Source organism: Durio zibethinus, chromosome 2 (assembly GCF_047325235.1).
Source record: "Durio zibethinus cultivar Kanyao isolate XHJ-2024 chromosome 2, ASM4732523v1, whole genome shotgun sequence".
Taxonomy (NCBI): Eukaryota; Viridiplantae; Streptophyta; class Magnoliopsida; order Malvales; family Malvaceae; genus Durio; species Durio zibethinus.
This window is the reverse complement of record NC_143163.1, coordinates 34402275-34427321: the sequence shown is the minus strand read 5'-3', so window position 1 is coordinate 34427321 and position 25047 is coordinate 34402275. Positions and strand designations below refer to the sequence as shown.

The 25047-nt window shown below is 30.2% G+C and overlaps 3 protein-coding genes and 1 non-coding gene across 4 annotated transcripts; 1 reads left to right on the top strand and 3 right to left on the bottom strand.

The window, feature by feature from the left end:
- Positions 1 to 9160: 9160 nt before the first annotated feature.
- On the bottom strand, positions 9161 to 11699 carry LOC111317472 (lysine histidine transporter-like 2). The gene is made up of 7 exons (XM_022919897.2): positions 11149 to 11699; positions 10560 to 10943; positions 10071 to 10464; positions 9855 to 9960; positions 9665 to 9756; positions 9502 to 9570; positions 9161 to 9362 (listed from the first exon to the last, which is right to left on the bottom strand). Exons 1-7 carry the CDS (start codon positions 11322 to 11324, stop codon positions 9264 to 9266), a joined length of 1320 nt encoding a protein of 439 aa, XP_022775632.1. The 5' UTR covers positions 11325 to 11699; the 3' UTR covers positions 9161 to 9263.
- Positions 11700 to 16680: 4981 nt separating this feature from the next.
- LOC111317966 (glyceraldehyde-3-phosphate dehydrogenase, cytosolic-like) lies at positions 16681 to 18990 on the bottom strand. The gene is made up of 11 exons (XM_022920514.2): positions 18935 to 18990; positions 18794 to 18826; positions 18592 to 18692; positions 18383 to 18498; positions 18192 to 18291; positions 17889 to 18096; positions 17696 to 17793; positions 17421 to 17563; positions 17245 to 17328; positions 17018 to 17107; positions 16681 to 16924 (listed from the first exon to the last, which is right to left on the bottom strand). Exons 1-11 carry the CDS (start codon positions 18936 to 18938, stop codon positions 16873 to 16875), a joined length of 1029 nt encoding a protein of 342 aa, XP_022776249.1. The 5' UTR covers positions 18939 to 18990; the 3' UTR covers positions 16681 to 16872.
- Positions 18991 to 21339: 2349 nt separating this feature from the next.
- Positions 21340 to 21413, bottom strand: TRNAV-AAC (transfer RNA valine (anticodon AAC)). The gene has a single exon. It is a non-coding gene; the product is annotated as a tRNA-Val (tRNA).
- Positions 21414 to 22408: 995 nt separating this feature from the next.
- Positions 22409 to 24039, top strand: LOC111317965 (uncharacterized). The gene is made up of 3 exons (XM_022920513.2): positions 22409 to 22914; positions 23456 to 23544; positions 23695 to 24039. The coding sequence occupies exons 1-3, from the start codon at positions 22882 to 22884 to the stop codon at positions 23840 to 23842; spliced, it is 270 nt and encodes an 89-aa protein (XP_022776248.2). The 5' UTR covers positions 22409 to 22881; the 3' UTR covers positions 23843 to 24039.
- The last annotated feature ends 1008 nt before the right edge of the window (positions 24040 to 25047 follow it).

Genomic DNA, 25047 nt, shown 5'->3' with positions numbered 1-25047 from the left:
CTACACAAATGGTACAACCTCACTTGACACCTTCTACAGTCCTAACATATCATCCTCATGTTTCATAAATCCTATCAGATCTATAAAGGTTTTGTCATTTTCGAGATACATTCAGATATCTATGTGTGTAACCCATACTCTTTGTAAAACTCAATCTTTTTATATACTCATGAGTACAAACTCCTTATGAAATGACTCTGTAAAATAAACTAGATTTAGATTCCTGTAGAACTCCTTCATTTTAAAAAAAGAACCATGATGATAGTACCTTACAGAATACATCCAAAAATTATATAGTCACTTTGACTTGTAGACTTCTGAACCACTTTTCAATAATTGGTGGAGTAATCTATCTAGAAGACTTGTAAAATTAGATCTTCTTAATCCAGCCACATTAGCTTAACTTTCTACAAATCGTTATTGGCACAAAAAGCTACTCATAGAGTTAGAAAAACCATGTTCCTATTATTCTTATTGACTTTAGTTCAAATATTTTTTCAAAGACTCTACATATCTTTATAATCACAGAAAAAAAAAGCACATTAGAAGATTTAGACCTTCTAGAAATTCCTACTTTTTCAGGCACAAAAAATTGCAAAATCTAAGCTTTACAAAAATCAGATCCAAACTAACCCTTACATCATATATGCATGATGCAACCGGCTACCTAGGATATTCTTATGATTTAGATTTCTCTCATTTTCAAGAATTTCACAAAGACTAATACAAACACATCTTAAAACTTTCAAATCCTATTCACAGAGATGAATATGAAAACCAAAAAAATGTTTCTCATGCTAAAATAGTTTTAAATTGGTAAACTAAAAATTCTCTCTAGTAGAATACATACTTGCATAGAATTGAAAACAAGTTAGACAAGTTAGTCATCATTTTAACCAGAGCCTTATTAATTTTCAAAATATTATTTTTGAAATCCAATCAAAGATAATAATTTTAGATCAAGAACTTAGATACATGGCTAAAACCAATACTGAATTCACTTACGCTTTCACAGAAAGAGAGAAAGAGACGAAAAGCTTAAAGATTCAACTTGCAGATCTGTAGAATCAACTTTGTCAAAAACAACAACAACAACAACAAACAACCTTTAGTTATAGTTTTTTTACTCCCATCAACATTGAAATGCATGACACCTCTTATCAAGCTTACAATCATCTTCCTTACTAACCATACAATCTTCCAACCTCACCCTCAAAATCTTTTTTCACATCATTTCAGTAAAAACCACCCCCCAAATCCACACTAACATCCTCACAACCAAGACAATATTTCACTCTCATATCAGACTAACTAGAATAACTTCCCTTTAGTACAATTGAAAAATGGATTCACAGATTTAGAAAAAAAATAATCAGTTGATCCAAAACCAAAAAAGAGTTATAAAAAAAACCACTTATTCAACCTTTAAAACCAAACCAAGCTCAAGTTTTACACCATCAAACTCTACACCTCAACCAGATCAAAAACATGTACAACTCATCATTTCTCTTACACAAACCCATTCAAAAATGATTCATCATATGGCACAAGAAAATCCCCCTCAATTTTTCATTAAAGATATCTTTTCCTCCACTTTTGAGATAGAATCTCAGATGGAAACAATTGAGTCAGATGTTAATGGGTAAACAAATGTTTATCCATCCAGTATCTAGAAGATTTTTCAGAATGATACTATGAAGCCAGAAGAATTTCTTGTTTTAGTCTAAAAATTATGTATAATTATGTGTGATGATGTTTTTCAGCTTTCCTCCATAAGCCTACTAGCTAAGTTTATGTTGATGCCTCACCATCAAACTTTCAAGTCTACTTTATATCAGCTTTGTGTCTCTAGTTTGAGTTATGTCTACTTTTTTGAAGTACTTTATTAAAGTAACTTTAAGTAAGTCATGAGCTTTAATCATGATATGGTCCTATTAGGTTAATATATTTTTTTGTATAAATTGTAAGCTTTTCTCTCATAAGGAATAAGGTTTTAAGGTTTTAAAGTTTTTAAAAAGTTTTAAATCCTATATTCTTCAAGAAGTTCTCATTTGTAAGAAATCCTCTATTATAAAATATGTTTAGGTAAAAAATTCTTTGTTCCAGAAGAACTTGTACAATAGACAAGGACACAGCTAAACCTCAAATTTTTTTATTTTAAAACTATCAATCTTGGTGATATTTATAAGATGATGTTAAAAGCCTTTGATAAGATTTACAAAGAGTATGGATACACTATAAACTTAGTGAACAACTCTAAAAAGTTAGAAAAATCATGTTCTTATTCTTCCTCTGGACTTTGTACTAATGAATATACAAGAAGATTGATTTGTATATAGAGTATTGGTTGCACACATAGATATCTAATATGTCTTAAAAATGACAAAACCTTTATAGATCTGACAAGGTCTATGAAATATGAAGATGACATGGTAAGACTGTGAAAGGTGTCGAGTAAGGTTACACCACTTGTGCAAGGGTTTGAACAATCTTAAGAATTTTTCAAGCATGATATATTTTTCATGCAAATAATCATAATTGGATAAGGTCACAATAGTAAAAAATTAAGGTGCTAGTGATTAAGGTCCATCTAATATCTTTTTGGATTAATGGTTGACTGATAAAAAAAGTAAATGAGTCTTTTAAGCTTTGGGATTGAGTATAGCCATGTAGTAAAGGTGACAAAGACACCACATAAAATAAACTATTTTTTTTTAGAACTAAAGTAGGTCAAAAAATCTGAAGGGATGGATGAATGGGTATTCAGGATGTATTCCAAGTAATTGAATGAAGGTATCTCCAAATCTTCAAAGTATTTTGGACTAGTATTTGAACATGAGGTGTGGAGCTTTTTTGTTAAGAGATTTGATTACAATGAGTCTTGGTAATTTTGGAAGGAGGTTTTCAACTGAGATGTTAAGAAAGTCATATAGTAAGTCAAATTCATCATCAAAGTAAGGTGTTGTGGAAGAAAGAATAGAGGGATTTTTAGAGGATAAAGCTTAGGAGGAAGAGGGTGAGGAATTCATCATTGAGATTACTGGAATAATCTTTAAGGGATTTGATGGAGGTCTGGGAGAAAGTCTGGTTAACATGTATTGGAGAACATTGTCCTTACCTTTTATATACTCTATAGTAAAAGAATATTATGAGAACCACTAAAAAAGTCTGAGCAACTATGCATTTGGCATCTATTTTTTTTTAAATTAAGCATCTGGTCAAATGCTGACATATCTAGTTCTATGAGAAAATGGTATCCAATGAGGTCAATTTCAAATATTTAAATTTCATACTTTATAGCTAAAATATTTTTTAGTGTAAAGTGATAATCAAGTTTTGAATATTTTGAATCTACTGCTTTTGTAACTACATATTTGTCTGGTTTCATCTTTTTTTCTAAAATGATTAATAACCTAATAAAACCATGTCATGATTAAAGTTCATGACTAAACAAATGACTTGACTTAAAGTTACTTTAATAAAGTTACTTTAATAAAATAACTTTAGAAAAGTAGACATAAATTGACATAAAGTAGTCTTGAAAGTTTGATGGTGAGGCATCAACATCAATTTTTCTTGGAGGCTTTTGGAGAAAAGCTTAAAAACATCATCATACATAATTATACATAATTTTGAAGTAGAACAAAAAATTCTTCTGGCTTTATCAGCATCATTTTAGAAAATCTTCTAGATACTAGTGGATAAACAATTGTGTACCCATTGAAATAATTCTTTTTCAATGTTTTCAGGATCCTTGTCATAGTGTTGGAATAGTTGATTGTACATTTTGTTTTTAAATCCATCTTTTATTCTTATAACATCTTCTGAATTCTACCAATAAAGATTTATAAAAAGTTGAGCTAATATGGCTAAATTAAGAAGATCAAAGTTTACAAGTATTTTGGATAGATCACTCCATCAATTATTGAATGGTGGTTCAAGAGTCCATAAGTTAATGTGATTGTGTAATTCTTAGATGTACTCTAGAGGGTACCACCACCATGGTTATTTTTTAAAAGAAGGGAGTTCTACAGGGATCTGAATCTAGTTTATCTTATAGAGTCTTTTCATTAAAAATTTGTACTTATAAGCATACAAGAAGATTGATTTGTACATAAAGTATGGGTTACACATATAGATATATGAACGTGTTGAAAATGGCAAAACTTCATAAATCTGACAGGGTCTATGAAACATAAAGATGACATGGTAAGACTATGAAAGGTGTCAAGTAAGATTGTACCATTTGTGTAGGGGTTTGAACAATCTTAAGAATTTTCCAAGCATGATATATTTTTCATGCATATACAGGTTTATATTGCAAAACTCCCTTCTTTAAAAAAAAAAACTATGATGGTGGTACCCTCTAGTGTACATCCAAAAATTACACAGTCACCTTAATTTATGGACTCCTGAACCACCTTTCAATAATTGGTGGAGTGATCTATCCAAAAGACTTGTAAACTTTTATCTTCTTAATCCAATCACATTAGCTCAACTTCCTACAAATCTTTATTGGCAGAATTTAAAAGATGTTACAAGAATAGAAGATAAATTTAAAAATAAAATGTACAATCAATTATTCCAACATTGTGACAAGAATCCTGAAGACTTTGAAAAGGAATTATTTTAATGGCTAGACAACTGTTTATCCATCTAGTATTTAGAAGATTTCCCATAATGATTTGATAAAGCCATAAGAATTCCCTGTTGAGGAAATTCTTTTGAAATTTGAAGAGTAACAAAGTGCTCTTGAGTTCTTGTTGAAAGAATACATTGATCAAAATTTGTGGCTTAAACATATTTTTTTGGAGCTTGATATTTTGTTTCAAAAAGGTTTTTATAGATCTGGTAAGAAAAGTGGAAGAATTTGAGAAAGCTATATAGGAGTTTATAAAAGGAAAAACTATTTGTTGGGATTTTTTCTTTTTTAGGATATAATCTACTTTATAAAAAAATTTCAACTTAGAGGAAAAAGATTTTTTAAGTACAGAAGAAAAGGGAGAAGATAAACTAAAAGAATATCTAAAAGTAGAAGGTTGAGAACTACTAGTATTTAATAAATCCGTCATTGCTTTCTGGAAGAAAGAGGGAGCAACTTTTAAACCTAAAGGCATAACTATCTACTAAAATTGATGTTGAATGATGTAAAATAATGTTTTGTATCTATCATGTGGATGTATACCTAATTGCCAAAATATTACTTTCAAGTCAAATTTGGAAAAGACTTTTGCTTAAGAAAGGTTTACAAACAAAGATTTTCTGTCTGGAAAAAAAAACTTATCATTTGCAAGAAAAATGTTAAGTGGCTTGTAATTAATTAGCAATATTAATTTTTCATGTATTTGTTTTGAATGTTTGTTGACATAAAACGCTTTACATGTCCATAGAGAAGAAGTTGGTTCAATTAATCCTTGAGCCTGGGGAAGTGAACATTCTTAGGTTGTTAGCTTGAAATAAACTGGGTTTATGCCTCAATGATTTGCTTTTGTTGGGTTGGCTTTTTCATCTTTTTTAAAGGGAAGAGTAATGAAATTTTCAAGATTTTTTCAAAGAAGGTGGTTGCATTTCTGGAGGAATTCTGAATGATTTTCTGCACATAAGATTTGAATGAATTTTTTTCTAAATTCCTAGAAGAAATTTGTCTGAATGGTTATGGTGAAGAGGTTGAGAAGGTTTTTTCAACTTCTAAAATAACTTTCAAACTTTATACTTATTTTCACTGAGTCTTAAACCTAGTATGCTGGTAATAACATTAAAACCAATAACAAAGTCTTTCTGTGAGAGTGAAGATGCTAAAATCTTTTGAGTTATTTGATAACCTGAGAAAACCTGAAAGGTAACAAGGTTGTTAATAAAGTTTGTAGAGAATACGTTTTCATCAGTGGTCTTGAAAAGGTTTTTTATTTTTTTCAAGTTTTTTAAGTAATACAATGAGATTTGCTATGGTTTGCGCTACACCAATATCAAAAAATACAGTAACTATTATAAAAGGTGAGTGTTTGTGAGTGAGGATCTGAACTAGGGCTAAAGGCAATTTTGGAAGTTACAATCACAAAATAAATGTCATGGGAAAGGAGAATTTGGTGTTTCGAATTAATTTTACATTTTAATCCCTTCATTTTCCATTATTAGCAAGAATACCCCTCTTGGGCTTTTTAAGTATATACGTCGATAAACGACAGCAGGAAGCACACAATAAAATATTAGGGGAAAGGAGATTTTGGTGCTCCAATTTAATTTTATATTTCAGCCTCTTGCTTTTCCTTTATTAGCAAGAATACCCCTCTTAGATAGGCCTGTTAAGTATTTTCCCCAATAAACGACAGCTGGGCTCCTTCCACTAGCCACACATATTCTTGGCCTAACCCATTATATTTATTTATTCATTCTTAGTCAAAGCCCATTTTATTTATTTATCTATCTTTTAAATTAATAGAAAAGGATAAATTTTTTTTTAATTGATAATAATTTTACTTGAATATTTTAAATTTCATTTTAACAATGACTAAATATTTCTTAAATGGTGTAACAGTAAAAAATTAAAAAGTAATCCACAACATCAATTTTTTATGTCTGATAATTTTGTATAATTGTAATAGACTCAAATTTTTTGGATAAGTAGCACTTTTATTATCAAAAAGCAAAAACATGCTATTAGAGATGAAAAAAAAAATTGAGAAAATCGATTTAAAATTATAGTAAAAATATAATGTTTGATCTGATTTTTTTTATTTGATTCAGATTAAGTTCAAATATTAAATATATATATATATTAAGTTTGAATCATATTTTGAATCAAAAAAATAAAAAATTAAATTAAATCGAATTATATATTTTTATTAGTTTTTATATATATATTTAAATTTTATAAAATAAAAATAATTATTTTATATCTAAATCTATTTAAATATATTAAAAATTATATTAAAATAATATATAAAAAATAAAAAAATTTAAAAAATCATTGAACTAAACTGAATCAATAAAATTAAGTTCAGTTTAAATTATATATAAATTTAATTTAAATTCCAATTAAAATTTAAAAATTCATAATTTTATTCACTGTCCATAAAAACCAAAACAAATTGAACTTAATCTAATCTATAATCACCCCTACTTGCTACCAAGTTACTAGAAACAATACACGTGCTGTCCAATTGCAGGTCAAATATATCCCTACTTAGCTCTCATCTCTTACAAATTTTTTATTTAACAAGATAAAAACAAATACTTTTTAAGTCCAGTTAAACGTAGCCCATTTACATCTCTTATTTATCCGTACTGTTTCCTCTTACTGGTAAATTCTTCTGTTCCTTTCTGTCCATCCAATACACAACGACAGCAGACTCAAATTGTTGTTATTTATTATTATTATTTTTAATTGGACTTGCTTCACAGTCTACTCTCTTTCATTCTTTTCTTTTTTATTTCCCTTTTTTTTATTTTTTAGAATGCAATAATAATAACAAAAGTAAATTACATATATATACCTTATCATCAAATACGATTTGAGTTTATCTTTTAAATTTTAAAATATAATATTTAATTATTTATAATTTATTTTATTATATTTTTACCTAAAATCATTATTTTTTTTCCTTCATTTTCATATTCAATTCATTCTCTCTCTAAAATCAAATGAATTCAATAGTTTACAGAAACATTTTACATAAATTTACAGAAGCAGAGTCGGTACAACACAAACAAGCATTAATTGCTTGCAATTAAGGAATCAAGCATCAAACAGACAAACAGTTTACAGAAGCAAAATTTCAACAGAAGCAGAGTTGGTACCACAAGGCCATACCCAGCTGCCATACTCACAGAAGCCAAAAGCCAACAAACACAAATCACCAAATTGAGAGCTTCAACCCATTAAACCTAGAAGCAAACCTGAACCTTACACTCGACCAACCCAAAAACCCAATAATCTAGTAAATTCAAGAACAAGCATCCCCGAGATACAATTCCTAATAACAAAAATTTCATTCTTTAAAAGACACAAAACCCAAAATTTGCATACAAGCAGATAAGCAAAAAAATTCAAAATCTCAACCAAGAACAATCAATATAAGCAAAGAACACCATTAGTAGGAACATCCAATAGCAAAATCAAAATTTTGGGTCTTGGCTTGAAATTGTTTTTTTGGGTTTGTGAAGAAGAGTTTTTCAGTAGTTTTGGGTTTGGTTGCTTTCAAAGGTTTCTTTTCAGACTAAGGAAATGATGCGCTGCTGCCGAAAAAAGGTGTGGCAGCACAGTCCCTAACTTTGGTGCTTTGATTAGGGTTTCTTTTTCTGGTTTACAGTGGTGGTCACTGGTGACGAAGGAAGAAAACGGCAACTGACGATGGTAGCGCAATGGACAGTGATAGTGAGTTTCGACAGAATCTGGGATCTTATTTTCTTCAATTCTGAAATGAAGGCATAGAACTTAACCTGTAGAAAGCTATTGTAAAAAAAATTGAAGCATTAGAAAAAGGAGAATCAATAGAAATAAATTTTATTGAAAATAACTTTTATAGAGAGAGAAAATTCATCTGATTTTAGAGAGAGATAGTGAATTGAAGATGAAGAAGAAGAAAAAAATTAAAAAAAAAAAAGAAATGGAGAAAGTAATGGTTTAGAATAAGAATACAATAAAATAAATTATAAGATAATTAAATATTATATTTTAAATCTAAAAAGATAAACTCAAATCACGTTTAAGATATATTTATATAATTTATCTTAATAATAATAATAATAATAATATACAGCCAATTAGAGCCTTAATTCAAAATCAACTTAAATAATGTTATGGAATTTTTTTTATACAGTTCTTCCATAAAACTGTACTCTCCCTCTCCTTGTGCATATTATGGTTTTTGAATGTGATCTTCAGATAACAATTGCAACATTCTGAATTTCAAGTTTTTGTCATCATAAAATTTTTAACATTGTGGAGTTTCTAAATTAAAATTTGTCCATAATAACCACAATTTTAAAGAAACTATTGATTACAAATTGAATTAAAAGTAATCAATTAAATTTGACAACTACTTGGATTTTCAATAAAAATGTAAAAAAATAACAAAGCAACTTTTTTTTTTTATGATACAAGGAAACAATACAACGTAGTAACAGGAACATATGAAGTGCCAAAAATTATGAAACATATGCACAGATAGACTGTCTCTTTTGGGCGCTATTTGATCATCATCAATATTTCAATGACTTTGAGATGCAGGTATATTCTATCCCTGTGGTAACTCGGGATAGAATTACGAGAAGAACTCGTAGTCCTTGGCTGAAATGATGATTTTCCTCAGCCCTCCAATGGGTGAAAGAACCATCAGCAAAACACCAAGAACAATACATATCTGAATGGCATTCATTTAAAAATTTAAAAAAAAAAAAAAAACAACTTAAGAACTGTCAACGTAGGAAGTCCAAAGTTTTAAAAAGATGGTCAGGATGTTGAATTTGACAGGTTCAATATCCAATGTCGGGGTTACTTACCCAGTTTATTATCCAACTTATGCTGAATCTTTTGGGTTTGCAGATGATAAGCCAGATGATGCAGGGGAGCTGTAAAGCAAGACATTTATACAGTTTAATATTTTACCGGAAAGGATTGTGTTTGGTTCCAAGTAAACGGTAAGAAAGAGTAAGAAATCGTTACATAGTATGATGTTGGTGCAAATGCAAATCCTCCAAAGAAGCTGAGAAGACCTCCAAAGAATGGGAAGCATATCCCAACTAACATTGTGAATGCTTGCAACATAGGAAGATTAATAATGACCATAAGATATGGTAAAACTCAGATTTTGTGTGGGAGATATAGAATGTTGGGGCAAATTGGGACCATTTACCAACATATAGACTGCGACTAATTATGCGAAGCCTCAAACAAGGTGTGAAACGCATTTTCTTTACCAAAAAACTCTCCATCATGTCAAACACTGGCATTGCATATAGCTGCAGTTTATCATGTTAAAGGGAAATTCGGGGTCGCATAAATTGTTACTTCAATTAGAGGACAGAAAATGAAATGCGAATGTGTAGATAAAGGAAGTAGCAAATTCTACCTGATAGCTACCAATGATATGGATGATGACAAACATGTTAGCTGTAGCAATAAGCCAGATGGGCTTCTCCAATGACAAGAGGATGTTGTCATCAATGGCGTTTCCGAAAGCCCAGTAACCAACAAAAGCGACAGGTAAGTAGCAGATTGCCACAATGAGATATGCAACAACGACACCCTTCCACATTGGGCCCTTGGAAGGTTTTTCAGGAGTGGAAGCGATTGTTGCTTGGATCTCCAAAACCACATTATGACCAGCATAGGCAAAAGCTACTTCACCCAATCCGGCAAGGAAGTCAAAGACTTTTCCGGGGGTGGTTGAAGCCTTGTATGAATAGTCCACCTTTGGTTGAACACCCTTTTTAACAGATGCCGCCCAAGCAATGGTTGAGTAACTGCATAAAACAAGAAATAAAAGTATCAATTGATGAAACAATAAACAGTGAAAACACACTGGAAAATGTCACTAACAATTTTAAGTGATGTTTACCACAATGACATGACTGCCGCAGCCAGTGAGACACCAGATATAGAGTTAAAGTTGGGGAGATGGGAGAGAACAAAGTGGACAGAAGCGAAAATCATAATGAAATAAGTGAGCTTGATATCTTTGCAGTTGGGGCAAACCATATCATGAAACTTCTTCAATGATTGCCCTCCAGTGACCATGTAGACAATGTCAGTTCCAACTTCTACAGTTAATTGTTGGGGTACGATGAGCCAGAGTCCAAGCTTTTCACCAAATGCATACTGACCAAGCTCATGGTACCTGTCGAAACGCTTACCAGGGATCATCTCGTGCATTTGAACCATTTGCCAAAGGGTGTACAATGTGATGACCCATGATAAAACCATTATAGTAACCCCAGGACCCCTGCAATCCATCCAAGTCAAAAGCATATGCAAAATCTTTGTCCCATATCGAGCAATTGCATTTCACGTGACATTGGCTATTTTATTTTCTGCTTAAATTTAATGCAGAAGTTTCGGGAGGATCTGAATGCTTTCAAAACTCCTTAATATGTATATTGTTCATCAAAAACCCTGAAAAACAACAAAAGAATAGAAAGAAAACATACCATCCAAGCTCTGCCATGGCATACGGAAGGCTGAGAACACCAGCGCCGACCATAGCAGTGACATTGTGGAAAGCTGAGTACCACCACTTTGCATTCCTGGAGGAAGTAATGGGAAGCCAATCATTGATGGCCTTATCATTGTCTCTTGCTTGGCTTTCTGACTTATTGTACACCATCTTTTTTAATTCGAAAATGGGAACCTTAAAACAAATCCGTCCGGTCTTTAACACAAAGAAACCCTCTCTCTATACATATATCTGTGCAATGGGACTCAGTTGCTTACTTAAACCGCCATTTCTCTTCCTGACTGAATTTTGAATCCTGACAGGTTTGGGATAAGCGGAATGGATAAGCAGATAGCTTCAGCAAATCTCCCTCTCCCGATATTCCCCTTAACCATGCATGGATAGATTTCTCTTCATAACTGAATTTTGAAGTTTGTGGGATTAGCGGAATGGATAACGATATAGCTTCAGCAAATTTCTCTCTTGATTTCCCAGTAACCATGGATAGATAATAAAGGAAGAAAACAGTAATATATATCCGAAAAATCAAAATCAAGTATGGCAAAGTTCGTTAAAATCCATGTTTAAAAATTAATACACCAAAAATACTTTGTTTGCGTGTTTTCGTAATTTTATTTTTAAAAAAATTAACAGTATAAAGCTTTATTACTAAGATTATCTAGAAGAAAAAAAAAAAAGGCCTACCCGGTAGGCTTACAGACCTTAATTTTTTTTAAACAAAATATAGATACTAAATTATTAAAATTTTGACATTTTAATATTTTAAAATATATTTTTAAATTTAAATTAAAAAATTTTAATTTTTTATTAATTAAATAATATTCTAAGACGAGTTGAGCGGGACTGAATGTCAAAAAAATCTTATCAAAAGCTCCGTACGAGTCAAGCTAAATCCATTGAATTAGACGGATTATCTGACTAGACGGATAATTCTAATAGAATTCACTCTTCTTTTTTTAAATGATAAGGGATCTAACAACTAGAACTTCGGACTTGTACATTAATTTGCAAAAATATACTGTAGACTAATAAAATGTTCGTTTAGTGATAAGTAATTTGATTTCAAGCGAATTTTATTTTTTAAAGACAGAAATTCTCTTGAAACTTAGAAAAAACTCCCTTGGAAGGAAAAATAATTTAGGTGATCATTATTTTTAGATCACTGATATTTCATTCCTCGAAATAATGACATCATTTTTGTCACTATTTTCTTACAAAATATATATAAATATATATGCCACGCATCGAGATTTAAGCTTTGAATCCGCACGACTTCGAGACCTGGACATCCATTCATCCGACGTATCAAATCAGCTTACTTGTCACGGTTCATACTATTATAAGGTATTGTCCGCTTTGACCCCTTTGACCTCACGATTTTCTCTTACAAAAGGCATCTCACAAGGAAGAAAAAGGTGGTGTGAATCTTTTTATACTTCAGTGACCATCCTATTATATTCGATGTGAGATTCAAGACTCTTCCTTAGGTCCGTGACATTTTCCTTCACCCAACCTCGTGACATCTTATGGAAAAAAAGAGGATCTTGTATCAGATGCACAAAAAAAAAGAAATTTTAGATCCGTTCTTTCAAATCAAGAAAAAGATGTTGAAGAAGATTATGATAAATCATACAATCAAAAAAAAGGTAAATCATACAATGAAGAAAAAGATAAATCATACAATCAAGAAAAAGATGTTGAAGAAGATTATGGTAAATCATACAATGAAGAAAAAGGTCAATCTTCCGGGGCCCAAATAACTCAATTTTCTCCCATGAACTATTTGTGTCAATGGATTTGTTCGATCCAAAACTTGAGACAATGGGTGTAATCCGAAAAAGGATTCATAAGTGGTTGTTAATGGAGTCGAAGTTACCAAATTATGAGGAGTCGGTATCAATTTATGCCTAATTGCTCCGCATATAGTTCCTCTAACTACATTTTCTAAACGAACCAGAGCCAATCCGAATTGATCTTATAAGAGATCCGCTACAGAACGAATATGCTTATTTTTCAAATGATTCATATCATCAAGTGTATCCATTTTTAGGTCCGTGACATTCTCCCTCACCCAACCTCGTGACGTCTTCATCACGGAGGCTGGCCACCCTATCTACTTCCCTCGAGGTGCTTGGCGTAGATCGAACGGTTTAGGACTAGCTTTGATACCACTTGTCACAGGTCGAGACTTAAGTTTCGAACCCGCGCAGCTCCGAGACCTAGCCATCCACTCATCCGGCATCCCAAATCAACCTACTTGTCACGGTTCACACCTTTGTAAGGTATTGTCCGCTCTGACCCATCTGACCTCACGGTTATGTCCTACAAAAGGCGTCTCACAAGGAAGAGGTTGTGTGAACCCTTTTATACCTCAGTAACCCTCCTATTATATTCGATGTAGAATTCGAGACTCTTCTTTAGGTCCGTGACATATACTCTATAAAAAATACTTAAGTATTTAATTGTATAATAACAGCCAAAAATTCATATAAATTAAATACTAGTAAATTATTTTTTATTATCTCAATATCATTTATGAGATTTTTTATGTGAGTGATTGGATTTTAAAGATAAAAAATTTTTCTAGTTATTATACATTTAAAATTTTCTAATAAAATTGACAAAAACAATTTACTATTATAACGATCATAAATTAAAATTTAATTACTATCAAACTAACCCAACAAATTAATTTACAAATTAATCTCTTAAATAATTTTAAAAAATTAATCACTTAAATAAGCTTAATAAAGAAATATTTATATTATGAGTCAATGGTAGTTTTGGCACTTAAAAAATTTGAGAAACTATACAATTGATATTTAAACTAGAAATATGTATTTATGGATACTATGTAATATTTTGATCATCAACTAATACCATTAATGAATTTATTCACTGATATCTAATATATATATATATATATATATAAAATAACATACAAAATTACAAAATAAGGTATGTCATGTAGATGCTTATATAGATAGTTTATATTTTTTATACATAAGAAAACAATTTAATTTTAATTCTCTATTAAAGAATCCTATTCAATTAATTATTTAATTTTAAAAATATTTGAAACTTTAAAAGTTAGGATTATTTAATTCTTTCAACCATTTTATCTTAATTTGAATAAAAATAAATTTATCTCAAAATTCACTCTTTTTAAATATATACAATTTAAAATTTAAATAGTTTTTTCATATTAAATTCCTAAATATTAGGAACAATAAGAGCATTTTATATCATTTTCAATTAAAACTACCAAGTCTATATTTCAAATATATAGATATATATAGCATTTATAAGGAATTTGATTTCTTTTTTATCATTTATTATGTTTTATTTAAATTAAAAAAAAAAAAACCATGTGTCTTAATTCCCATCCAAAAATTATCTTAAGATTTTAAATCTTTTTTTTTTTAGTTTACAATTTAATTTTCCCTAAAAAATATGATGCATGTGTCCTATGCAAACAGGTATGATACTAAAATGTTATGAAATAAGCTTTTTGTTAACAAGATTGACGAACCAAAACCTGAGACTACGATCATGATAAGCTTTAATGAAAAAATCGAGAAAAGCAATCATGTTAGCTGAGGAGAATGATCTTCAAGGAAGTTAAAACCTTTATTTCAATCCTCTCTGTTTGAAGCAAGATAACAGATAGATAGATATATCAAGTGAAGAATTGATTACATTTCTGTTTTTTCTCGTGTTTTTAATATACTGTTTGTTGAATAATTGATTTCACTTCAGGCTGCTGTAGTCTTATAAATAAACGTAAAGATTCCATTGAGGACACTGATGGAGCTGATGTTGGTAATGAATAGGCTATCACTAAATATGTGGATGATATCTACAAGTTCTACAAGCTCCCAAGAGTAATAATCTTTCGCTTTTAATAATATATTTTTTTCTTCTATATATTTCATATTCTAACATTATAAGTCTTCTTATGCAGGATGAGGGTCGATTAAATGATTGTATGAATTTGCAACAGATATCAATGCAAAGATGAGATCAATTCTCATGGGTCGGTTGCTTGATAGTCCACCGTAAATTCGACCTTATGCCAGAAACACTCTTACTCTGACTATTGTTGATCGATTCCTTTCGATGAAGGTTGTACCAAGAAAGGAACTTCAGTTAGTAGGAATCAGTGTAAAGCTTGCTCATAGCATGCAAGTATGAAGAGACGTGGGCACTAGATGTCAGGGATCGAGATTTAAACTTCGAATCCGTACGATTTTAAAATCCGAACATAAATTCATCCGACGTTTAAAATTATATAAATTTATAAATGTTTAAAAATGATTTCACAAGATGAATATTATTTTTGTAGGGTAAGAAATAAAGTAAGCTTTAGGTACATTTATTTTAGTATTTAAAATTATTATTTTTTTAAAATAAATAAAATTTATCTTAAAATTATATAAATTTGTAAATGTTTAAAAATGATTTCACAAGATGAAAATGATGCAAATGGAAGAAAGTTAATTTGAAATGATGAAATTTTTAGTTTTTACTTTAATATTTTGTTGGTATAATTAATACTATTATTTATAATATCTTTTGGATATTTTATTATTCTTTTAAATATTATTTTATATATTTGAAATTTGTTAAATTTTTAAATAAAAATTTTAATTTTATGATGATTTGATATTTTAATTATATTATATATATTTTTATATATCTTGAATATAAAAATAATTAAATAGTTTTTATATGTTTACATATTTAAATAATTAAATATAATTTATGGCTTGCACGGGAAGCAAAATTAATTTGACTAATAAAATAAAATCAATCATGTGTATGTCACGTGTGAAATAAAAAATTTTAAATAATTTTAATATAAACATAGATGTCATATCAAAATTTTCAATTCTTTAAAATTTAGTAAGCAAATGTTTTTTTTAATTTGTTTTTCAAAAAATGAAAAGCAAAAGAAGGTGGGTCTCGGGAGGGTCCAAGTCGCGCGGGTCGAGGAGGACAGAATTCGGTTTCGAGACCGTTTTTGAACGGGAAGGTGGCAGGTGGAAATTGGGTGGTCGGTGATGCACATTTATGATCTATATATTTTCATGACATATTCTTACTGATTTGTGTATGTATACACTGGCCGATGGATGAGCTTGGATTTTATGATTGAAGCTTGGCCCAACACCCAACCTTAATTGGCATAAAGAAACCTTTTCTGTCGCTTGAAAGCCCAAACTTGGATTATGTTAGGTGAAGAGTTTTTTTTTTTTTTTTTTGTTTTTTTTGTTTTTTATCAATCATAAATATAAAAATGATCATGGGGATACACACCAAATACAAAACACAATTTTAATTTTTTTTTATCAAATTCATATATATTTTTTCTAAAACTTTAATATATTTTCTTTATATTGTTTTATTTAAAATTATCAAATTTAATAAAAATAAATAAGGAGAAATCCTGTCATATGTGGAAGTTAAAGAGATAATACTAATTAGAAGAGGAAAAAAAAAGCAATAAGAGAAAATATAGTATTATTCTGGTAAAATTGTTCCCTACACCTTGACATAATACTTATTGCTTTATTAATGCGAAAATGCAGAAATAGAAACAGCCAAGAAGGTAAATCTCAGGTTTATTACAAAGTACAAGCAACTTTCAAAAACCAACCATCTGCAACACAGATCACACAATCGAATTGGCTTAACTTCAACAAGCTTGGGTGGATGCCATGTGAACAATCAAGTCAATCACACGAGAACTGCAAAACAAGACGGGCCAAGTGTCATACGACCATAACCAACAATTCAGAGGCCATGTATCCAAAGGAAAATAAAGCGAAAGGCTGCATTACCTATAACCCCATTCGTTGTCATACCAGGCGACAAGTTTCACGAAGTTCTTATTTAGAGCAATACCAGCCTTTGCATCAAATATACTTGACCTGAGTACAGCACAAAAAAACAAATAAAAATCAACATTCGGACACTAGGACAACTTGTACGTTATGATCACCAATTCCTGTCTAGTAACATAAATGCAAAACCTAGACATGGAAAAACAACAAAATTTTTATCTTACCTGCTGTCACCAACAAAGTCTGTGGAGACAACATCTTCTTCAATGTAACCCAAAATGCCCTTAAGCTTGCCCTCAGACTCCTCCCTGCAATCATCAGATCGTGGATGAGAAATCAAATAATGATACCATAAAGACATTGAGGTTCCACAAATGGTATTATCAGAAGACTTAATTACTTGATAGCAGCTTTGATCTCGTCATAAGATGCAGACTTCAAGAGCCTAACAGTGAGGTCCACAACTGATACATCGACTGTAGGAACTCGGAAGGACATTCCAGTCAATTTACCATTAAGGGCAGGCAGAACTTTTCCAACAGCCTACATATTTACAAAATCATACAATAAATATATAAGAAGGAATTGAACTGCTACATCTGTTAAGCTAGCATACCAAATTCCATAACTTTATATTGCAAAAAAAGAAGGGACTAATCAAATCAAAACATATACCTTGGCAGCTCCAGTGCTGCTAGGAATGATGTTGAAGGAAGCAGCTCTTCCACCTCTCCAATCCTTCATTGATGGTCCATCAACAGTCTTTTGTGTGGCTGTGACCCAAAAAGAATTAAGAAAAAGTTAATTAACCCATTAATCCATTTTAAAGAGTTGAAAAAAAGGTTAAAAAAAAAAAGTCATCACTTACCAGTGATGGAGTGAACTGTAGTCATGAGACCCTCAACAATTCCAAATCTGTCATGGATAACCTTGGCAAGGGGAGCAAGACAGTTGGTAGTGCAGCTAGCATTAGAAACAATGTCAAGCTCAGGCTTATATTCTTTCTCGTTCACACCCACTACAAACATGGGGGCATCTTTGCTTGGAGCAGAGATAACAACCTTCTTAGCACCACCCTGAAAACAAACACCAGCAGCAACGAAATTCCAGTCAAGCTTCCAGATAATACTAACTAAAAAACAAAAACCCAACAAAATTATTTTAAAGAAACCTTCAAGTGAGCAGCAGCCTTGTCCTTGTCAGTGAACACTCCAGTTGACTCAACAACGAACTCAGCTCCGGTCACCGCCCATGGAATCTCCTCAGGATTCCTAAACCATCAAACAAAAATAATTAAAACCAAAAAACAAACAAACCCAGATTAGAAATGGGATTTTGTTTAAATAGAATAGTTATTTTTACCTGATTCCGAAAACCGTGACAGGTTTTTTGCCGATGAGAAGGGTTTTAGAGTCTTTGACCTTAACATCATGGTGTTTCCATTGTCCGTGAACGCTGTCGTATTTGAACATGTATGTCTACATTTTCCCCGCAAATATTAAAAGGAAAATGACGATTAAGACTTTAACCACAGCTTTTAAAATTATAACCACTGGAGTAATTAGTTATACCATGTAATCAGTGGAAATGAAGGGGTCGTTAACAGCAACGAGTTCAACATCGTTCCTCTGAAGAGCAACTCTGGCAACCAAACGTCCGATTCTTCCAAATCCTGAACCATTTTTCATTTTCATGTTTAGCATCTAATTAACCATAAATCCACACATGCAAAAACATTTAAAAACAGTACAAAATAATAGATCGGATAATTACCATTAATCCCGATCTTAATCTTCTTGTCTGAAGCTGCTTAAATCAAGTCAAACGAATGATTACAAAAATAAATTAATGAAGAAAAAACTTATTAACAAAACGAAATGAATTGAAAAAAAATGATTGATATGAAGTCATTACCCATTGGCAATTTATGATTTTAGAGCTACGCAAAGGGTTTTAAAGTAAGATTTAGTGAGGAAAGAAGGAGGCAATGAGGGGTTTTTAAAGGAAGGAGATAGAGAAATATGAAGGTGAATTTTCACGTGACGAGAGGCGTTTAAATTTTCCTTGAGGAAAAAGAAAAGCCGAAACCGGAATGGTAGCTAGGGCCGTGGTTTTTTTTTTTTTTTAAAGGATCTTGTATTAGCTGCTGGATTTACTTAGGACTTAGGAAGAGTACGTCCACGCGCAATAATGAGATATGACTTTCACTTTTATTAATTAGAGAGGAGGTTGATGAAGACGGTGAATTCACTTGCTTGATCGAGAGTGGGAATCGGAAATTTCTACTTTGAACATTCAGCAGCGTCAAAGCCGCTGGGTTAGAGGAGTCAAAATCAAAATGGAAGAAGATTTGAACATTACCCAATGGGAGCTTTACATGTCTCTGGAGCGTCTTTTACACATTTGTCCAAATAAAAGGTAAGATCACGACTGATTTAATGAAATTGGTGAAAAAAAATGAGCACGTCGTATCAACAAAGAATTCTAAGAATATACTTTTTTTCAGAACAGTCCAAAAAAATTGTTTTTTAATTTTTGGTGTGAAATAAAAAAATTTAATTAAATTTTAAAAAGTAATGAGTTTCTGTTCTTTGAATGATTATTTAATCCAATTAAATGCTAAAAAGAAATTAATATCTGATGTGATAAAAGTTTTTTTCACGAGTAAATTATCCAATTTTTTTTAAGTCAGGGGATGCACACTATTATACGGTATCATATGATATTATTTTTAAAATTAGTATGATAATTTAATTATCAAAATGATTTTATTATTCATGATTTAGAATCATTAATTCTTAATAATTAAAGATCATTAGATTTATTTCTATTAAAAATCAAATATTATTTTATTTAAAAATATTAAAATAATCATGCACTTTATAATAGTTATATAAGTTAATGATTTTAATTTTATTTTAAAATAATAATTTGTATATAAAATATTAATAATATTTTATTTACTTCATAATAAATATAATTAAATTATTAAATTAAAATTATATTTATTGGTAGTAAATTAGTTTTTATAGTATAAATTATGTAAAAATATATTTGAATTAAAAATAAAATTAATATATTAAAATAAAAATGTTATATTTTAAATAAATTTAAGAAATTAACAAAAATCACACAAAATATTTTTGAACTTTTTACAACTAATATTAGCTTTAAAATATAAAAATTATAATAATAAAATAATTACAATTAATTTATAAAAAAATATGTTTTTAATTCACATATTAAATTAATAATATTAATTATTATTAATTTTATATATTACTTTGAATTGGTAATAAAAGTTTCTTATTCCTTTAGATGATAATTAAATTATCCTATAAAATAATGATTTAATAATTCTTGATGATTTAAAATTAGTGTCACGTAAAACCATTAAATAATTATCAAATACACAAATTTAATTATTATGTATAAATTATCGTAATTTTTTAAGTGATCATTTTATACCAAGTGAAAATTTTGATGTTTTGTTCTCTTTTCTTTGGATATAATTTTCCAAAATTTATTATGATAATAAATAAATAATTTCTTCTAGAATGTGCTTTACCGTTTATTTGTCTTTTTGGCAGAATATTCATGTAATCATTTATCTGCAAAATTATTGATTTTTTCTTTGGCATTTCTTTTCTAATTTTCAACGTTGTTGTTTTGTATTTGTCCACTTTACTTTGGGTTAATCATAATTTTGGAATTCAAATTTTAAAAAATATACAAATTCATATCTTAATTAAAAAAAATTGATCCTGAACTTTTAAATAAATAATTTCTCAATTCAAATTTATAATAACTCATGTATTTGTGTAGAATAAAATATTAATAATTCATATTATATTTTATATCAAAATTATAAGTTACAATTTGTGTAAATATGAAAACATAAAATATTTTTTATTTTGTTAATTTTTATATAATTTTTATTAAAATTTTAAATTATGTGATTTTTACATTTTTTTTTTATTATTTTTGTAAGATGTTATCGTATGATTTTTTAAATAATTAAATTTAAATTCAAAAATTACTATACGACATTCGTGTGAAAATTCAAACAAATATTTAAATATTTTATTTCACCCATGACATACGAATGGCAGCTTATTAATTTATTTAATATTAAAATTTTCGGCCAATTTTTGCATTAAAAATTAAACTTGAAGATGTTAAAGTGTTTTATTTCGTTTTTGATGGTCAACAGGGAAAATTAAAAGCCATGAAATCTGAAAATTGAAAGCAGCAGTGTGAAGCCCCGAGCCATTGCTCGGTCGCAAAGGATAAAATAAACTTCAAAAAGAAGATATTTATGGCGTCGCCCGGACTCGAACCGGAGACCTTCAGTGTGTTAGACTGACGTGATAACCAACTACACCACGACACCTTCTGGTGGTTCTTAAAGCTATTAATTATTATTAATAATAATTAAACCAAAATTCAAAATTTTACTGCATGTTTTGTCGTTGTAACTATGTTATTGTAATTTATTTATAAATCTAAGTTTAAGTAATGATTTTATTGTTTTAATTAAATAAATGGTAATGGTTATTATTTTGGTTTCATATTGTAACAATAAATAGAAATTTAGAAATAGTGCCATTGCCAATCTTCCCTCATGAATTCCAGCTAATGTTAGCTGGTGAGCATTCGTGGTTTGCTTCGATTTCGTGTAATTAATAAAGGAGTTTTCTAACGACTTTCTTTTATTATACGAGTCATGTTACTTGTTCAATTAATTATGTCCCAAATTTAATAAATAATTTTTTTTATAAAAAAATTACATGCATTGAAATTTAAATTTTAAATTTATTAGATATTATATCTTAAAAATAATTATATAAATTAATCAAGTTAAATTTTGGATTCAACATTTAAATATAGATTATTGACACATTAGGAGAGACAAATGTGAGGGGATAATATTTTCTTTACTATATAAAGTTATATAGTTTCACCTGTTTGCATTGAAAATTATCAATGAAGTTAACTATTATTGTGTTTAATTCGAAATTATAATAAATAAAATATTAAAAAATTTTAATATTATAATTATAATTATAATTAAATATTATATTTATATGATTAATTGAATAATTAATTATTACATTATAATTTTTTATCAATAATTATTATATTATAATTAAATTATAATAACTGAATAATCAATTAACAAAATAAAAAATCCTAAGCATAATAAAACTTAAATATAAAATATCAGGTTCGAATAGTAAATAATCTTAAAAATGGACACTCATTAGCAAAAATTCATTAATAAATACTAATCAATACTATTTCTTTAATGTCACAAACGTAACCAAATTCAATGCTTGAAACTGAAACGCAACTAAAAAAATGCAACCATTGCCGCATTTCTTCTTTGTACAGAATATTCCACGGTATAAAGGCATGAAGGAAAACCGAATAAAGAGGGAAGCGCGAAGCGCAAAGCCCACGCCCACGCCCACGCCCACGCCTACCGACTACCGACCGTTCTTTTTCAAGGTTAACAACTCACACCCAACTAAATTGACCAAAAAGGTTGGCGGCTGCTATTCGCTGACTGCTTATTTTCCTTACCGTACACACATGCATAAACGGTTGGTTTCATGTCAAAGAAAATGAGGAACACAAACCTACGTTTCTACGATATTCTAGGAAGTTCTGTCCCGAACGCCCAGTCAATTCCGAAATATCAGCTCTTGGCATAAATTGAGTTCCATTCAAACTTTCCTATCTCTTTTTAAATAAGTTTTCTTGGAGAAGGGGTTATTGGGTTTGGTCTATCTGATATCTCTCTCTTCTCTTTTGTCTCGTCCGAGTTATCTCTGATCTTTTCCAGATCTCTAGCTAACATGGCTTCTACAAACAAATGGCTCAGACCTGAGGTATACCTTTTTTCTTCTTTACTTCTCTTTGTTCTGTCATTCTCTCGGCAACATTATTTTTTGGTTTCAACAGGAGATATATACCAATGCACATAACATGTTTAATATATATGATATAGCCATGTATGTTTTGTTGTTTGTCGAGAAGAGGGGTAAAGCTATGAAATTCAAAAAGTTTAGATCCGATAGGGAGAAAAATCACCTATAAGGTTTCTTGTTTTCTGTCAAGGAAATCTAATATACTTTGATATTCTTTCCTATTTGTTTTGGGGTTTTACAATTTTTTGTGATCATTCTAATATACTAATTTGAAGTCAGAACTCGAATCCTACCTTGTTTTCCCAACTTGGCATCAAAATCTCGAAAGTCTTTGGGTTTTTGTTACCTTTAATTATTTGATGTAAGGGCTCAACTCAGAATCTAATACATTCAATATGTTAAGAACTCTGTTTCTTCCATGATTGTTGGTCATCTTTTCTTCCATTTACAATTCAGAAAAATCAAATCAATTTTATGGTTTCTTCCTTTTCATGCGGGTTAGGTGTATCCGCTATTTGCATCGGTCAGCGTCGCTGTTGGCATTTGTGCCATGCAACTTGTGAGGAATATCACCACTAACCCTGAAGTGAGGTATATCTCTGTTCTTGGCTCTGCATCATATTTTCTTTTTTGGATTATTGATTAATGTGTTAGACAATTTCATTTTAACTAAAGTTAGATGTAAGATGAAAGTTAAATGAAGAAATCGAAATTAATGTAACGTTTTTGAATTTGATTCAGGGTGACCAAAGAGAACAGGACTGCTGGAATTCTTGAGAACCATGAAGAAGGTGAGAGATATGCAGAACATGGACTCAGGAAGTTTGTCCGCAAGAGGCAGCCTCAGATTATGCCATCCGTCAATAACTTCTTCTCTGACCCAAATTAAAGCGAATGCTGAATTCATCCACCTTGTAGGTTGAGAATGTTTTGGTCATGAGATTTTTATTGAATTGGAGAAAGTTGGACAATGAGATTGTTTTTCTAAATAAAGGGCTTAGTGCATAAGACAATACTTTTGTTGATTGACAAGTTGTTGAGATATTCTTCTTGAATAATAAAATTATCGAAAATCATTCCCCTTTCTTTTTTTCCCTGGTATTGCCTTTTCACAGCAGGATTCACGGCTTGGAATTTCCTTTCTATCTATTATTATTCAAGAAGCTTAAGCAGTTGGATCATGCAGTCATCCTTAATACAGTCGTCCTTAAGTGACAAGAATTCAAATTTCAATACTAGTAATATCTTCTTTTGTTCTCAGACTGTAACTTTCTTTGGAAAAAAAAAAGCTGAAGCAGCAGTGATCATATTAAAATAGCTGGTTATATTTGGGATAAATGGCAGATCTGTAAGTCTCAGCTTAACCAAATGATATGATCCTATTTTACCATCCTGAAGTGGTCCTCTTCCTAATCTTTTAATTAATTATCCTGGTTCAGATGAGCATGTCTAAGCTACTTTACGTTTAATCCCTGATCCTTGTCCAATATCTGGACGAAATGTGAATGCCAATTGGAAAAGTCGAGGAGTAATACTTGCAACGCTTTTATAGTTTGTAGCGTCAACATCTGAATAGGAGAAGTATGAAAACTGAATCATTGAAAACAAATTCTTGTACTCCGATGAACATCAAAATCTTGAAGGTGAATTACTGTAAAGTTGGTTTCCCTCTTCTCATGCTTGATATTATGTTCCGCGGCCGACCAGGCAACCGGACTCACGAGGAAGATGATGGCTAATCAAGGAATCAGTTTAAAATTCTACTGATAATTATCTTTAAGGAAATTGGTGTCTTCCATATATTGATCAATGGAAGACAGCAATGACCAAAAGAAAAAGGAAGATGATCATTCTGCTTAGATGCAAGTTGGAAGTTCCAGTGGCAATCTTGGTTCCACATTAGGATATTCCAATCAAAATAGGAAGAGGATAGTGACACTATTGAGATCACTTTGTTGTATCTTGTATGCTTTCATCTGCTAGCAACTAATTTTCAAGTGGAAGATTTTGTCATATTGCCAGAACTCGTTCCAAGCTGCTGGAAGAATAAAATATGCTGGATGCATCTTGAGTTTTATTTCTACCAAAGTTGAA